This window comes from Cornus florida, unplaced genomic scaffold (assembly GCF_030987335.1).
Source record: "Cornus florida cultivar Cherokee Brave unplaced genomic scaffold, ASM3098733v1 CherokeeBrave_3.0.0_Hap2_Chr06, whole genome shotgun sequence".
In the NCBI taxonomy this organism is placed as follows: Eukaryota; Viridiplantae; Streptophyta; class Magnoliopsida; order Cornales; family Cornaceae; genus Cornus; species Cornus florida.
In genome coordinates, this window is record NW_026775576.1 from 26,443,103 (window position 1) to 26,460,837 (window position 17,735).

At 38.4% G+C, this 17,735-nt stretch overlaps 1 protein-coding gene and 1 pseudogene across 1 annotated transcript; both read right to left on the reverse strand.

The window, feature by feature from the left end:
* Positions 1 to 205: 205 nt before the first annotated feature.
* Positions 206 to 6,262, reverse strand: LOC132313895 (LEAF RUST 10 DISEASE-RESISTANCE LOCUS RECEPTOR-LIKE PROTEIN KINASE-like 2.7). Its single transcript, XM_059812832.1, has 2 exons — positions 5,793 to 6,262; positions 206 to 386 (listed from the first exon to the last, which is right to left on the reverse strand). Exons 1-2 carry the CDS (start codon positions 6,260 to 6,262, stop codon positions 206 to 208), a joined length of 651 nt encoding a protein of 216 aa, XP_059668815.1.
* Positions 6,263 to 8,343: 2,081 nt separating this feature from the next.
* Positions 8,344 to 10,067, reverse strand: LOC132313896 (rust resistance kinase Lr10-like; annotated as a pseudogene).
* Positions 10,068 to 17,735: the final 7,668 nt, after the last annotated feature.

The following is a 17,735-nucleotide window of genomic DNA, read 5'->3' on the forward strand; positions in this document are numbered from 1 at the left end:
GAATGCTAGTGTGCACCTATGCTAGTGTAGAATCCTAAAGTGAATCTCAAAATAATCACAAAATCAAGATGATATGGACTATAAAAGCAAGCATGATATCAATCTTTCAAAAAATTTACTCTTAAAAGGCATCTAAAATGCATACAAGGGTGGAACATTCTACTGTGTTTGAGGAATGTGGTATGGCCATGGTTGGCCAGGCTAATCATGCCAAGTCTGCTATAGAAACTCCATAGGTGGGGAGTTCTGGACTTGCTAAGTGACTGGCATAGGCGTTGATTGTGGAATAGCAATCTGTGCCACAGAAGCGGCCACAGATGCAACTGGAATGTAGGTCTGTGCCACTAGAATGAATTGCATCTATTGCTGTGTTGGAAGGAATAAACCTGCATGTTATTGAGAGGAACTATCTTCAATAAATGTGGCCTGCTTGTTGGCTTGAAAGGCCGACTGTTGATGTGACAACCCAAATTTTTTTTTAGATTATAATTTTTTATATTTTTTGTTGTCATAATTAATTATTTAATTAAGGTTGGAGATTTACCCACTTAAGATATTTAATGGGTTTTGATATGATTTGATTGTTATTTGTTACATATATATATATATATATATATATATGTAGCAGCTGAAGGTGTATTGGTGGTTGCCGAAAATTAGAAGGTAAGAAAGAGATTGTTTGTTTATTGGTGATGTTATTTTCGTGGGGCCAATTAAAGAGATATTTAAGGATTTAAGTTTTATGCATGGATATGATATATATATGTATATCTCTTGTCTGTTGGAGAATGAAGAAGGGAGTAGCGAAATTGAAAAGAGAAAAGTGATGGTGATTATTTAATGGGGTCCCACTTGAATGATATTTTAATAGGATTTGAAAAGTATGTGCATATATATATATATGATATATATGTTTTGTTGGATAAAAAAAGGAGCAGTAGCTGGACGAAAATGAAGAGATAAGGGAATAAAGAAATTGTAATGATATGGTGGGACCCACGACTTAGATATTTGTTTGGCCAAAAGTTCTTTGGCTTTTTGCACGTGGTGTTATCTTTTAGGTTAGCAGATTCAGATTTTATGTCGGTAGAGGCCTTTATATATATCAGTATTTGTTTTGTGACCATGGTGTGAGTATTCAGTAAGAGAAAAATTTAATGAAAGACAAAGAGAGTTTTGAGGACAGAGACACAAAGCCGAGAGCATGGAGATTTGATATTCCAGTGATTTTTTTTTTTTTTTTTTTTTTTTTAACAGTGGATTTAGACTTTGCCACTTAAGGCAAAGTTGAAGAGCTCGTCATGGGCTTCGTATTGATCAGAGCAATTTTCAATTTGGAGCACTTGGGATTTAGAATTTCTTGGGCTGAATTGGGGTTTTTTCTTCTAATTGAGGTAAGGGTGTTCTAATTCACTCAATCTTTGGTTCTTGTGATTCATTTTCCTATAATTAATGTACAATATGCTTGAATGTGATTATTCTTTTGAGAAATTTCTTTAGTGCTGCATATTAAATTTGTATATCCATATGGGTTTCTATGTGAAAGTGGTTTGTGAGTAGATAGTTGTTAAAATGAATAGAGAATCATGCTTAAATGGTTGTGCTTTAAATTCTTATATTTAATGGCTAAAATTTGAGTATATATATACATGTTGTTCTTCCATGAGAATTATCTTAATAAGCTTGTAATATTTGTTAGAGTTGATTTGCATGATATTACGGCATTAAGTCGCATGAAGCATTCGTGCATTCATTGGGAAAGAAAAGGGGGAAAGTATTTTAAAATAAAGGAAATTATTTTTGGAAAATGATTTTTGATGAAAGGTTTGTGAAAACCGGACGCCTAGAAGGCACCTAGTGGTTTAGGGTGTTAATGTGATCTAGAGGGAGGTTGAGCTACCTAGGCCCAAACGATGCCATGGAGGTACCATGTGGTTGGGGAAAGCTAGCCAATCTTTCCCTCGTGGCGCCATAGAGGTGTTATGGGCCAGATTGCATTAATGGTTTGGAATGGTATAAAGGAATCGTTTTGAAAAACGGGGAGCGACATTGGCATGACATTGCATCTCATTAGTATATTTGGTGTATGGGTGATTGGATGATATTTGGTTATATGTTGGTTGTGGTGTTATTGATATATATATATATATATATATATATATATATATATATATATTTCCTATGGCATGATCCTGTTTGCCTTTATTTATTCTTCGTATGGATTCACGGGGTCATAAGAAGTTTGTCTTAGACACTTCCAACTGAGCTTATGTTCACCCCTTTATTATTAACATTTTTCAGGATACGGAAGGGAAGTGCCGGACGAGGCTCTTCCACAGGGTTCGATGAGTTAGTGGACTGTTTTGACGTATTTTGTAGTTATGATCTTATTTTATTATTATCACTATTACTATTTTTTAAAAAAACCCTGGAATAACACCTATATTATGTATTGACGTAAAAAATGATGGTAGTGTCCTTAGTTGACCTCGGGTTCGGATATATCCGAACCTGGTTAGCGATTCGGACCCTCGGGTTTGGGTCGTTACAGTTGAGTCCCTTCAGAATTGTTTGGTCGAGGAGCCAAAGCTCGAGCCAAGCTTCCAAAGGACCGTTCTAACATAGATTCGAACATATAAGAGATTCGGTCCACCATTTCTTCTAACTTCTGCTCTTGAGAATGAGCAACTCTTGCTTGATTTTGAATGGCCTTTGCTAGGTCTTGAATATGCCTATCTTGTTGCATAGCCATCATGTGGATGTTATCCATGATGGTCCGTTTGCCATTGTTTGAGCAAACTTTTCCACCAAATATCTTTCTTTGAGTGTAACTCGTGAACTTTCGACTGGAAGTTCACTGGCTTGTATCTCTTCAATTTCGGCAGGGTCTTGGACAAACTTGCCTTACCTTCTTCCACCGGCTATTGAATAATCTTTCTAGATATCCCACCAGGAGTGCCAGTATGTTTGGCTCGCGAAAAAGCTCAGAGTTCCGCTTTCCACGTGGGTGGAAAGGATTACGGCGTGCCAGGAACTGTTGTCGTTCCAAAGTGGATATCCGTATACATACATGTCACTTACAATATTGGGATAAACAGGTATACAATAAAATCACTTTAGCATGCTATCAACAAATCCATATACATACATGTCACTTACAATATTGAGAATTACATAGATATACAAATCATATACAATATCATAACCATTATTCAAGAATGGCCACAATTAAACATATTGTACATCAAATATGGAGGGATGAATCACAAAAATCAAAGAGATTGGGCATTAGATATCCCCTACCTCACAATTGAAGAAAATTCCCCACAAATCCCAAATTTTCAAAAATTACAAGGTGGCCCAAATGCAACTTTGCTCTGATCAATGTGAAGCTCTCGTTGTGCTCGTCGATTTTGCCTTAAGTGGCAAAGTCAAAATTTCAAAAACAAAACCTAAATCAAAGCTTGAATTGGTGGAGAAAAAGAAAAAGAAAACAGAGGGAGAGAGAGATGGTGTGACTGATATAAGAGAATGATAGTCAGCTAATGACTATAAAGTATTTTGTAATGACTTATATCACCAGCGGGTCCCACAGCTTTTAAAATATCAACCTTTAACATTAATATATATATATATATATATATATATATATATATATATACACATGCATACATACGTACTAACCACATTTGAACATATGACTATGTAATTTAGCATAAAATAATAATGCATGAAATGCAACAAACCCGAAGAATAATCCTCGTGCGCTACAACTTCCATTACGGGTCCCGCTTGGAACCTCCCAGCCTGAAAAACTGAAAAATGCCGAAATGGCAAACGATACATTTCTAAGAGTCCTGAACTCAAAGAAATGCCCCACTCGACTCCCGGAACACACCCGGTACACCCCACGGAGTTCGGCACGTAAAACGAGACAAAATGAAAATAATCCCGAAAAATTGAAAAAATTCCAGAAAATGGAAAATAAGAAAAGACAGAAACATTACACATGGAATCAAATGAAGAAGCTCAAAAAGAGGCATAGCATAATACTTTAAACATCCCTACCTCAAAGATGCAACCCAAAACTCCTAGATACTAAGCTCGGAATTCACCAAATTGTAGCAAGACTAGTACCAAAATGTAGCTCTTGGAGAGTAGGATAAACTTTCATCCTTGCTCCCTTCCTAAATCTCACCCTAGCTAGCCCAAATCTAGAGAGAAACTTGAGATTTAGAGAAAGGAAGTGGAACAGGGTTGAGAGAGAGAAAGGATATAAAGTTATGGCTAATTTTTGACCATATCTTCATAAAAAATGAGTGGTTCAAAATGGGTCAAAAGTCCATCTAACACATAATTGTCAAGAATGCCCTTCAAAGCTCACTTAATCTTTTGTCATGCCATAAAATATAACCACATATACTTTTATATGTACACATACAACACATCATCACAATAATAAATAAGCACACCTTCCAAAAAAAAAAATTAATAATAATAAGTAAGCACATGTAATGGAAAATAATACTGGACCCACACGTCATGCAAAACAATGTATGAAAAAATAAATAAAAGTAAATATCGAAAAATTCATAAAAATTCGTGACACTACACTATTAATGGTTTGTAATCATCATTACTAGATTGCCCTTTGATCCACACCTTTGGGTCAACAACAACAAATGCGACATCATTACTTCAGGATGTAACACCCTGGAAGTTGGATTTTGGTGTGGGAGCAATCATAGCATAAGTGCTTCGTCTGTGAATAAGTGCACTGTACAAAGGTAAAGAAGTTGAAATACTTGGGGGATAAATGATCCATTTGTAAAGGCCTTACAATCGCACAAATTTGAATTGCCTCTACCTGGTAAGCATAACGGATTAGTTGCAATCAAATAACATGTAAAGGTTTGATTATCTTCGGCCTAATTGTAATTTTCTTATTGAGTCAAGAGGCAGAGGACATTTTAATTTGAAGGGTTTGAGGCTGTGTTGGGGGTTTTCTTCCATATTTGGGTTTGCTGATGAAACTTTTTTGTGGTGGTTCTCATTCATTTTCTGGGTCATTACAAGGTACTTTTCTATAAGAATAACTTGTTTATGTCATTGGTATTTTAGTATGAATAAAAATAGCCTAGTGTTTTTTTGTTTTGTTTTGTTTTTGTTGTTGTTTTTGTTTTTTGTTTTTGTTTTTTTGTTTTTGTTTTTGGTTTTTAGTTTTTTAAATTTTTTTATTTTTAATTATCTGAAGTTATTGTGGTTATTGTACTTTTGAAATCAGTTATTCTGCATTTTTTTTTATTATTATTTATGGAAATTTGAATTTAACAACTGTTTTTTTTTTTTTTTGGTAATTCAAATTGCATTTAACAATTGGGTTGACTGATTATGCCAAAATCATTTTTTGGGTGGGGATGACCTTGAATGGATGTGCTGCTTCTACCCAGAAAAGCAGTTCGAACCTCTACGACCCCCACTCGGAAATAAATCCATGTTCGAATGGAGCTTCCTGAGCATAAGACCAATATTCATTTAGCCCATATATTATGTGATCTAGCCATGGCATTTAACTAGAAAATTAAAAAGTTGCTAAGATGAAAGCACTTGGCTCAAATCAAATAGCTAATATATGCTACTAAAAGGTTTTGATGACAGTATGACATCGTCCAAAATTTAAACCAAAATAGATAAAATAAAATTCAAATGAATATACAAATTCAATCATGTATTTTAGGGGTAGAATCAATGTTCACTTTTATGAAGAAGAGCTGACAATTTGTATTTCGTACTTGGTCGTTAGTGGGGTGGAGTCCTTGTACCAATACGAATGAGATCCCTCATCCCTTCTTGAATCATTTGAACTATTATTGTCAGTGCTGCTGAATGGTTTGAGCACATTCATGCCTACTGAAAACAGATAGTGGAATGGTCTAGGAGGTGGAGCAATGTCCACTCCTGCCTCCAACATCCTCACCACAGCACTCATCGGTGGCCTAGCCTCCGGCGAGTCTTGGACACACCACAAAGCGATCATGGACATTCTCTCTGCCTTCTCTCTATCCTTTTCTTCAATCCCACACGACATGGTCATTTTTGCCAACTCACCTTTCTCATAGTGATCCCAAACATGTTTTGGGAACCAATCTAGGCTCTCAGTAGGACTGCGTATGACATTCTTCCTCCTTCCAACTATCTCAAACAACAGCATTCCATAGCTGTAAACATCACATTTATAAGTTATTGGAAAATTCTTCAGCATAATGTCACGCCCCGCCTATGGAGGTTGTGCCACGCAGGCGACACGCAGACGCTGAGGAGGACGCTGCATGGCAACTGCATGGCAAGTGGAGTTTCTAGAGTCTTCCGGAATAGTCTAGAGTTATGTGGAAGTTTCTAGATATGTGTAGAAATGTGTAGAAGTGTGTGGAAGGTTCTAGAGTTCTCTAGAGTTGTGTGGAGTAGTATGGAGAATTCTAGAATGTTGTAGATACTAGTAGATAAGTATGGAAGTGTGAAGAAGGTGGGAGAAGATTCTAGATAATCAATCTCCACCGTTGGTTAGAATGCATCCTAGCCGTCCATTAGGGATGGGGATGCCTATAAATAGAGGTAGGACTTCATTTTGTAGCCAACAAGTCCTAGAGTGAGTCTTGAGAGCCTTGTAGAGAGCTTGAGTGCTAGCCTTGTACAAAGCATTCTTTGAAGTAATAGAAGTGTTCTTTCCTTACCAACTTAAGTGCCTTAGTGTGTGTGAGTGTGCAAGCCAGGTGAGGAGAGGGCGAGGGCAACTACAACACTAGTAAGCGCACGAGGGGAGTGTGTTGGCTAAGGTGTGCACGGGAGTTAGGCTGACCAAGTACTTGCGAGAGTGAAAGCAACGTCTTGGTGCCGCACGGGAGCAGCTAGAGTGGTACTGAAACTCTAAGCCCGTGACAGTTGGTATCAGAGCAGGTTCGTCAAGGGAGCTTTGTTGGAGTAGACATGGCTAGCGGAGGAGACCACCAAGTCCACATCTTAGAGCAGAGCTTGGAGGAGAAGCTTGCCACACACTTGGTCTACACGGAGACTAAGTTTAATAGGCTCGAGAGAAGGATGGCGGAGCTCTACGAGCTGATTGATGGCATCGCCAACAAGGCGCAAGAGAAAGAAAGGGACTTGCATGATCGGGTAGACGACTTGCGCATGGAGATTGCCGAGTGCAAGAAGGAGTTCTCTCAGGCGCGCGAGGTCGTGGTGAAGCCAAGGAAGAAGAAGGCGCCGGAGCCCAAGGAGTACGATGGGGCAAGGAATGCGCGCCAGATTGACAACTTCTTCTGGCACATGGAGCGGTACTTCGAGTGCATGGAGATCGAGGATGATGAGGAGAAGGTGCAGACAGGCACTATGTACCTCACGGACACTGCCGCTCTATGGTGGAGGCAGCGCTTCACCGGTAGAGGCGCAAGAGCAGTTGACACATGGGAGGAGTTTAAGAGGCAGCTCAAGAGGCAGTTCTATCCCGAGTGCGTTGAGGACCTCGCCATGATCAACCTAAGGCGCCTGAAGCAGAAGGGCAGCATAAGGGAGTATGTGAAGGAGTACTCCAACTTGATGCTGGAGATCCCAGAGATGCCAGAGCGGCAACGTGTGTGCTTGTTCATTGATGGGCTGCAGTCTTGGGTGGCCATGGAGCTAAGGAGGAGGGAGCCTAGAGACTTGGCATCCGCAATGGCTATAGCGGAGCGCCTCGAAGACTTTAGGCGCGATGACAAGAGGGCCACGTCTCCCAAGAGGGACCACGGCAAAGGTGGGGGAGACCGGCGCTTCAAGAAACGGGGCTCGCCCAAGTCTAGCGATGATGAGCACAGCGATGAGGAGAGACGCCCACGCCATGATAAAGGTAAGGACCATGGAGAGAGGTCTAAGGCTAGTGGCAAAGGGGAGCGCCGCGATAAGGGCAAGTGGGAGCCGAAGTGCTACTTGTGCGAAGGGCCGCACATATTGCGACACTGCCCCAACAAGAAGACCATGAGCGCCCTTGTGAAGGATAAGGGCAAGGGCAGGGTGGACGATGCGGGCAGTGATGAAGATAGGTGCATGGGGGCTATGCAGATGCTGAGTAGCATGGCGCATGACACCAAGAAGAAGGGCAAGGCAAAGAAGGTAGCTGGGGTGCGCTATGTGGATGCGCAGGTTGGTGGCAAAGCCGTGCAAGCGTTGGTAGACACGGGTGCTACACACAACTTCATTACCCCGGAGGAGGCGCAACGACTTGGCTTGGAGATGCGCAAGACGGAGGGCTGGATCAAGGCCGTCAACTCCGAGGAGGCACGCGTGAGTAGAGTGTGCAAGGAGGTGGAGCTATGCATGCAAGGATGGAAGGGCAAGGCTGACTTCCAAGTTGCGGAGATGGACGACCACGACATGGTGCTGGGGCTGGAGTTCATGGACAGGAACAACGCCGCGCCACTACCATGCCTTGGTGCGTTGATGATACTTGGAGGCGAGGAAGGCAAGGCCGCATGCATGGTGCCGCTCGTGGGCAGGAAGGAGAGTCCAGAGGTGGCAGTCAACACGATGGAGTTCGTGAGGACTTCACATCTCCCGAAGGGCGCTCGTACGTTTGGGCCAAGGACATATGCGCAAGTGCTGATGACCTGCGAGAGGCTGGGTCAGCTGAAGAAACCGTGACGAGGGCGTCACGGAAATGAGTGGGGGAGAATGTCACGCCCCGCCTATGGAGGTTGTGCCACGCAGGCGACACGCAGACGCTGAGGAGGACGCTGCATGGCAACTGCATGGCAAGTGGAGTTTCTAGAGTCTTCCGGAATAGTCTAGAGTTATGTGGAAGTTTCTAGATATGTGTAGAAATGTGTAGAAGTGTGTGGAAGGTTCTAGAGTTCTCTAGAGTTGTGTGGAGTAGTATGGAGAATTCTAGAATGTTGTAGATACTAGTAGATAAGTATGGAAGTGTGAAGAAGGTGGGAGAAGATTCTAGATAATCAATCTCCACCGTTGGTTAGAATGCATCCTAGCCGTCCATTAGGGATGGGGATGCCTATAAATAGAGGTAGGACTTCATTTTGTAGCCAACAAGTCCTAGAGTGAGTCTTGAGAGCCTTGTAGAGAGCTTGAGTGCTAGCCTTGTACAAAGCATTCTTTGAAGTAATAGAAGTGTTCTTTCCTTGCCAACTTAAGTGCCTTAGTGTGTGTGAGTGTGCAAGCCAGGTGAGGAGAGGGCGAGGGCAACTACAACACTAGTAAGCGCACGAGGGGAGTGTGTTGGCTAAGGTGTGCACGGGAGTTAGGCTGACCAAGTACTTGCGAGAGTGAAAGCAACGTCTTGGTGCCGCACGGGAGCAGCTAGAGTGGTACTGAAACTCTAAGCCCGTGACAATAAGCTCTGGTGCAGAGTAACCGGGAGTCCCCCTATATTCGATCACATTTACAATTACACAGCTTTGCTAGCCCGAAATCTGCAACCTTTGGAAAGAAGTCTGCATCAAGTAAAACATTACTGGGCTTGATGTCGTAGTGAATGATTCTTTGCTTGCATTCATCATGCAGATAAGTAATACTTTTGGCCGTCCCAACTGCAATTTCATGTAGCTTCTCCCACTCAATTGCTTCTGTATCCCTGAACAGGTAATTGTCAAGCGATCCATTTTCCATGTACTCGAACACTAACGCACTTATAGAGTGATCATAGCAAAATCCATAGAGTCTGACTAGATTTATATGATTGGTTCTTCCTATAGTTCCGATTTCTGCCATGAATTGCTCTTCAGCTCTTCTTTCTGAGCTCCTTTTGAGGACCTTTACTGCGAGTTGCACTCCATTTGTACACTGCCCTTTGTAAACAACCCCAAAACCTCCAGAACCCAACCTTGTCGAGTAATTACTTGTGAAGCTACGTAGTTCCTGTTCATGAAATCTAATCGGTTTTTCCTTTGCCAGGTCTTGGAAGAACTTCGCCATTGAAGGTGCATCAACATCCTGAATTGGAACCCCATTCAGTGCTGGCTGATTGAATGCTCGTTGCCCTTCTCCTATATTTGGTTGCGGTTCTCTTATAGTTGGTTTTCTCTTCTTCCAATAGTATAAAGCTATGACGACAATTGCTGCCAGTACTATCAAAAACCCTGTTTTGCCTGGAAGTGGAAATAAACATGATAATGGTGAGATCTTAGGCTCGATTTGATGTCAATGAAAAATTTTTGACTTCCTTTTTTCTTTTTTGCCCTTTTCCTGATTTTCTCCTTCTGTGTGAAAGAACTTACCAATTTCTATTGCAATCGTTTTCTCTAGTGAAGACATGGAGTGGTTTGTGGATATCTCTGAGGGCAAAAAACAATGCAAAAACAATGAGACTCCGAGTGTAAAATGATCAAATTTATTAATAAAATTGCATTTATAGGCAATGCTTTAGAGATACAGATACGTTTATGGATTGGGTAGCTTTGCATGCTAGGATAAAATGAACAAATTTATTAATAAAATTAGAGCTGATATGTATTTAACTTCACACTGTTGTGCTTAAGAAGATACGAAACATTGCAGTATGAACAAAAACAATTATCTAGCAAAGTAAATATTGAGATGTGACAATGATGAATAAAGATGGAAATAGAGGCAAATGATCGCATAGAAAAGCATGGAACAGTGAAATGAACAGCACCGATACTGCCCACGTAAAGATGGGCAGTGTATTTCGAATCAAGGCTTCCCTTATATGAGTATATTAGGCTAGAAGTGCTTATAGTCTGAAAACTTTCTTTTAGCCACACTTGATGGTACGTAATGGTACTTTTTGGGGATAAGAGATTTCGGTGCCACACCTTTGGGCCAAGTGCTTTTTAATTCTGTAATTTTTGTAAGAAGAAACACATCACATTTGTATGTAAGCCCTAACTACTGTAGAGCATCTCTGGAATCCGGAATTCAGTCGTTGGTTGCAACACTCTGCTTCTGTCTCTATGTGGTCAGGGAGAACCTGAGGTTGATTTTGTTAGAAATTATAGAGTTGTGTGTGTAACTAGGCCACTATTTCCAACAGATTTCTCATGATGTGTGGTTAACATGGCTTACTGGCATTAAGGCAGTGATCTGTTTTGATGTCTTGATGTCTGCCTGTGTGTGTGTGTGTGTGTGTGAGCTCATGGGTGCCATATGAACAGATTTCCCTCGCATCAGAGACCCTTTTTCTTATTATTCCATTTACTTTTGTTGTTTGTGTATCTATTTTGGCAACTTAGCTCTGTTCTGGAATTCACCAGTGCATCCATGCTTCTTTCTCATTCTTTTTTGATACATACATACATATATATATATATCTTTGCAACGTTGCTTCAGGAGGTTTAAATTTTAGATTGGTTTATGTACTGTTTAATTTTTATTGCAGCCAGGTATTTGTAAATAATAAATATTAGCAAGTGATTAGTTTGTTGCCCATCTTTGCTTTTGTTGAAAAAATGTTGGAATAAATCTTTAGGGAGCATAGATGTAGCATTCTAGTCCTTCAAATTTTTACATGATATAGAAAAAGACTGCACTTTATGTGTTACACAAATCTCCAACAATTTCCTTATCTTTTGAAGAGCATATAAAAAATAATAATAATAACTGCATTTAACTCAATGGGACTTGGTGTTTTTCCACCATTTATAGACAGCATTGCTTCTTTGGAACAATGAACTACTAAAAGCTTAAAATGGCAAGTACTCTGCTCTCTTATTCTCTGTTCTAATTGTGATGACTCGAATTTTTAGAATTTTAATTTAATTATTTTATAATTTTTAGACTGTTTAAATTAATTAATTATTTATTAAAGTTAATAGGTTTTGAATTTTTATTTAATTATGTTATATACTATCTATTTATATAAGTATTATATTATATTTATATAGATATATGTAATCTGTTGGAAGGGGAGGTGCCGAATGGAAGAGAGAGAAAGGAAGATTGAATTTGTGATTTTTGTGGGACCCACTGAAGACTTTTTGACCAAATTATCTTTTTGTTCTGGCTCCTTCACGTGGGTTTGCTTTTGCTATATTTATATATACATTATATGTATTTATTTGTTGCAGTCTGATGGAGCAGGTGGACGGCTGAAGAGATAAAGAAGTAGAAGGGAGCAGTTGGTGAAAAAATGAAGAAAGACAAGGTGGAAATGTGATGCTTTGACGCGGGACTCACTTGGTGTCTTGTGGCCAAAATGCTTTTAGGTTTTGATTTTTAATCACGTGACCTTATTTTATGGTGTGGGAAATGAAAAAAAGGCATGGGTAGCGGGGTTCACTTATTTATTTTTTGCTGGGTGGGTTGTATGGTTTAGGCAGGTGAAAATTGCCTATTTATTGAAGCATTGGTCTTGAGTTTCATGCATTACATGAGACAAATTAGATAATAGAAAGAGAGCCGAGACAAAGAGTTGAGAGAAAGAAAAATAGAGTGACGACGGAGAGAGTTTGAGCAGACAGTGAGTGAGTTGAGGTTGCATAGGGCATAGCGAAAGTTTGGAGACTCGATGATTAAGTGAGGAAATTCTTTTTGGTTTTCTATACCTTGAATGGCATGGGGAGGTTTTGATTAAATCTTTTATGAAATGTTTTGATTAAATGTATATTTATATTGTTTATACTCACCTGTATATATGTTTATTTTGTAGAGTTATTTTGTTAAACCTCCATGAAATTTTTGTTATGATTTTTCTTACTGGGACTTTTTATCTCACCATCTTCTAATTTCAGGTACCGAAGATGAACGGGATGGCTAGAGACGGGTTTAGAATAAAGAGTCGGCGTGGAAAATTTATTTTATTTTATTTGGAGAATTTTTTATATATTTGAAGAAATTGACACTAATTCTCTCACTAGTGTTGGTAATTACTAGTTTTGTCTGTATTGTTTTACATTTCTACTTACCCAATAAAGAATTTCTTTCCTCTCTAGTTTATTTCCCAAACAAGATCAGGGGATTACTGGTATCCTTTCCTTAGTTTTAACACACTGTTTTATTTACATTTCTTTTCTCTTTTTCCCAAGTGAGGGGGCAATACCCTCTGTACAAGAAAATGGTAATGAAATACTCCACTTCCAATAGCAAGGGAAGAGGGAAAGAGGCCAGATTAACTCAATGAGATAAATGTTCCTTTTCAATCCTACTCATCCAAATTGCCTCCACCTTTCCTTTTTTTGGTCGCCATCATCATTTTTGCCTTAATCGCATACGATTTAGGTCCACCACATGATTTTTTTTTTTTTTTTTTCTTAGTTTGTACTCACACACACATGTCTTTACTAAGACTTGAACCTTTAATCTCCCTTTGAAAAACAAAGATCTGATACTGCTAGACTACTGGCCCGTTGATCTACCACATGAATTTTCTTCTCTATTACATTTCATTTCACCTACATGTTAAACTTTTAAAAATAATTTCTATTAACTTCATTCCACGTTATTTTTTGTTGTCTCCTCCTTCTCTTACCTTTCCTACACTATCATATTTTCGCAATCCTAACTTTAGTTTCCAAATAAAAAGGAAAAAGGAAAAGGAAAGGGGAAAAGGAAAAAGTATTAGCATCCATCTCCTCAGTAACCATCCTCTAAAGCTATTAATAAAAAAAATTCCATTGTTGAATCTTGAAACTAAAATTTCCATCAAATTTCTTATTCTTTATATTATAACTGTTATCCTGTCATTCTTTTTCACTTTCTAAGTTCTTGTAGACTAAAAATCTGTCTAAATTATTGTCAAGTCCATAATTCCATATGTATTAATGTGTGGTAATGTTATAGAGAGACATACATGTGATTCCTTTTTACTTTTTCTCAACTGGAAAACTGGCTTCAGAGCATGCAAACAATACAAGAAAATCACCTTGCTGAACCAAAATTATAGGCACAAAATAGGGAATACAATTAATTCAAGTCATTATGAAAAAACCCATCAAATTATTTCCGTTGGTCATGACTAAATAGGCCTTTTATTTTCCAATAAAAAAAAAAATTAAAAAAAAAATGCTTAATAGTACACGTGAGTTAAAACAAAGAATAAATAATTCATTAAGCTTAATTGAACAGCAAGTTACATACCAATTAAGCAATCCTCCTGTCCTCGATCTTTGGCCGAACACCTTTAAAATGTCCTTAGAAAGTTGTATTCTGAAAGTTTCTTCACTAACATACTATATATATATAGAGAGAGAGAGAGAGCAGTAAGAATGTGATTAAATTTGATATAAAGCTTATAACCAACTCGTGTAGGCATGCAGCAGCCTCTTCTTGGCTTAATAATATATCTCATAAAAGGGAGGGATTGCTTCGAGTCCGTGTCGGCAGCCTCTTCTTGGCTTATAGTATCTCATAAGTAAAAAAGAAGGAATTGCTAAGGTAGTTGAATTTGAGGATATGGTAAATTACCATATAATTCAATGGATAATTTATGATCAGATATTAAGATATATAATAATAATATTGATAAAGGGCAAACTCAAGTACGAAAAGCTTTTGAAAAAAAGTGATTATTAGACCCAATACTTTGAATTTGAATTTCAATGACCTAACCTAATTTTTAGGTCAATTAGTTACTACTAGAATTGTAAAGTGATTGTTACGTATTTATGAAACCTTGAGTTGATAGGTTGATGTGGAGGGAAAAATCCCAGCGATGAAAATAAGACTCTGTATAAAGAAGTAACAAATCATGATGCTAACACGTGGCCAGTGAAATGTCAAAGGGATAGGTGCTATTGTGTTTTAATTCCATTCACCAAACCAGTGAATTAATAAGCCATATCATTGCGCCTAGAATGACAGAAAAAACTCAAAATGAGTTATAATATCATGTCCAAACACATCCCAGGCACTCAAATGACTAGAACACTCCAAACAAGGCTAAAAGATCAAATAAATGCCAAAGGAATATTAATTCTAGACTCGAATCTGAAGAGCAAGACAGCTCCTTTCAAACAAATAAAACACCCTCAGAAACCCTAAATTCTGAAAATCAATTCATCCAGCGAAGCCAGCAAGGTGATTTCGTGGCCTGCACTCAAAATGGACTCAATCCGAAAGACACGAATCAGCTCTGTCTAAACCTTGGAATTAGGAAACACACTAGCTGTTGGGCTGGGTTCCCTCCTAATTTGAGGATGGCCCAAGTGAAGCCCACATATATACACAAATATATATATATATATATATATATATATATACACACACACACACACACATTTATGTTTCTGTATTGAGGAAAAGAAGAGCGCCGTCTTCTGCTGCCGAAACCACAGAGAGAAAAAAGTCCTAAAATCAGATTTTTTCCAAGTGCGACCAGATTTCATCAAGAGCTCCGATCAGTAGGTGTTTGTGGTCCAATCGAGCTGAAATTTGGTAGATGGGTTCGCAATACAAGGCTCTACATTCTGAACGGTAGAAATTAGATTTCGAGCATTATGGAACAGTTTTTGAGTTCTTGAACAGTACCTCTGTTTTGATGAGATCTCTCCTAATCTTTGATTAAAAGATATTTGTTACCAAGAAAGATTATTTCTTAAGATTGTTTACCTCTAGTTCTAACTAGAGAGAACTCGTGTACACCCATTATTTGTTGATAGAGGTGATTAAGTGACTACGGTCCCGTGGTTTTTTGCTTCCCACGCCGGGGAGTTTTTTCCACGCTAAAATTGATTGTGTTATTTGTGTGTGTGATGTTGATTATCTTTTTCAGATTATTGTGTTCTATTTAATTACTTCCTAACAGTTTACACATAAAGGAAGAATATATATTTTTTGCTGGTTTGTGAGAGATTTAGGTTGCTAGAATATGTCCTTGAATTCTTCCAACAAGTAGTATCAGAGCCTGGTTATTATTATTGCTTAATTTCTTATGTTAAATGATGGAAGCAAACTTAAGTAGAATGGTCACTTTAAATGGTTCAAATTACCATACTTGGAAAAGAAAATGGAAGACCTTCTCTATGTGAAGCAATTTCATTTACCGATGTTTGCTAGTGGGAAGCCTGATAATAAATCTGATGAAGAATGGGCATTATTACATCGGCAAGTGTGTGGATATATTAGACAGTGGGTTGATGATAATGTTTGGAACCATATTGTTGAAGAGACACATGCATGCACACTTTGGAATAAGCTTGAGCAGTTGTATGCCCGGAAGACTAGAAATAACAAGATGTTTTTGACAAAACACTTGATGACTTTGAAATACCAAGATGGAACTCCAATAACAGATCACTTGAACACTTTCCAAGGAATAATTAATCAGTTGGCTGGAATGGGTATTAAGTTTGATGATGAGGTACGGGGTTGTGTCTACTTCGTACATTATCGGACTCATGGGAGACCTTCAGAATGTCATTATCTAATTCAGCTCTGGATGGCTTAATCAATATGGATCTGGCTAAGAGCAGTGTTTTGAATGAAGAGATGAGAAGAAAATCATAGGGATCCAATTCACAGTCAGAGATTTTGGTTACAGAAAATAAGGGGAGAAATAAGAGCAGATGTCAGAAGAATAAAAATAAAGGCAGAAGCAAGTCCAATAAGTTTGCTAATGTTGAGTGCTATCATTATGGCATAAAGGGGCACATCAAGAAACATTACAGAAAGTTGAAGAGAGAGAACGAGGGGAAAGGGAATGAGAAAAAGAATGTGTGAGATATATATTTTGGGGAGATTGTGAAATATGTATTTCGTATATTGGCTAATTTCGTTGTCAAAACAAGTCCGATCGAATTGTAGAATTTCTGTTCAAAATTTTAAGGTTCAAGATCGGATGCGGATTTGAAGAAGTTCAAGTGTTCATGGTTTACTATACTCCAGGATGATGAGAACAATGCTTTAGGAAGTTTTGTGAGTTAGTGAGAACACTTAAGAAGATTTTGGAAGTTTTCCTTGGAAGAAATACATTCTGTCCAAGTTGAACTAGTTCAACAATTAAAGGAACAGGCTCAACATCATCAAATTGATGAACATTCAACACTGTCCATTTTGAACCGATTTAAGAAAAATTAAACCGGATCAACAAAGTTTGAATTACTTTCTGGCCATCTTGAACCGGTTCAACAATTCCTGAACCGGTTCAAGGACTCTTGATTTGTTTAGTAACTTCAGTTTCCTTATCCATTTTGATTCCTTTTTGGACCAGACTTCCTTCTATAACCTATGCACAAAATTTCCTATATTTTCTGAAGGATTAGGTTTTTGAAAATTCTATATAAACCCTGATAGTCATCTAGGTTTAGTACAGCTTTTGCATACAAAATTCAAATCTATTTGAGAACCATCTTTGAGAGATATTTTTATTCAGAAAATCAATTTGATTTTTCTGATTTTATTTTTGAGAGCACACATATAAATACAAGAATGATTTAGGAGTGTTGTTCTTTATCTCATCGGAATTAGAGTATAATTGAAGATTCAGAGATTCCGAAAAAGTAGATTCATTCATTTTTCATCAAATTCAGATCTTGAAGAAAATGGGTGAAGCGATCACACTTTGAAGGGGTCAAAGCATTCATGCAGTGTTGTTTGATCTACCTGCAACTCTTCTACAGAGATCAAGAGTAAGCCTGAGGTCGAGAGCTATTGGACGGGGGAGTCACAAAGCCAGGGATTATCAGCGATTGGTTTTTGGTATAACGATAGGGTGTAAACCTGAGTTAAAGTTCGGTGTACTATGCTTCAAACATAGTGGATCATTTTTCTCTAGACTGCACAATCCAACGAGGTTT

Bases quoted from the DNA above. Each gene is read 5' to 3' on its own strand.
- LOC132313895 (XM_059812832.1), bottom strand. From the start codon at position 6,262: ATGCTGAAGAATTTTCCAATAACTTATAAATGTGATGTTTACAGCTAT. The intron at 387-5,792 runs GTACGAAATACA...AATAACATGCAG, and splicing joins TCCACCCCACTAACGACCAA to GTTTATTCCTTCCAACACAG.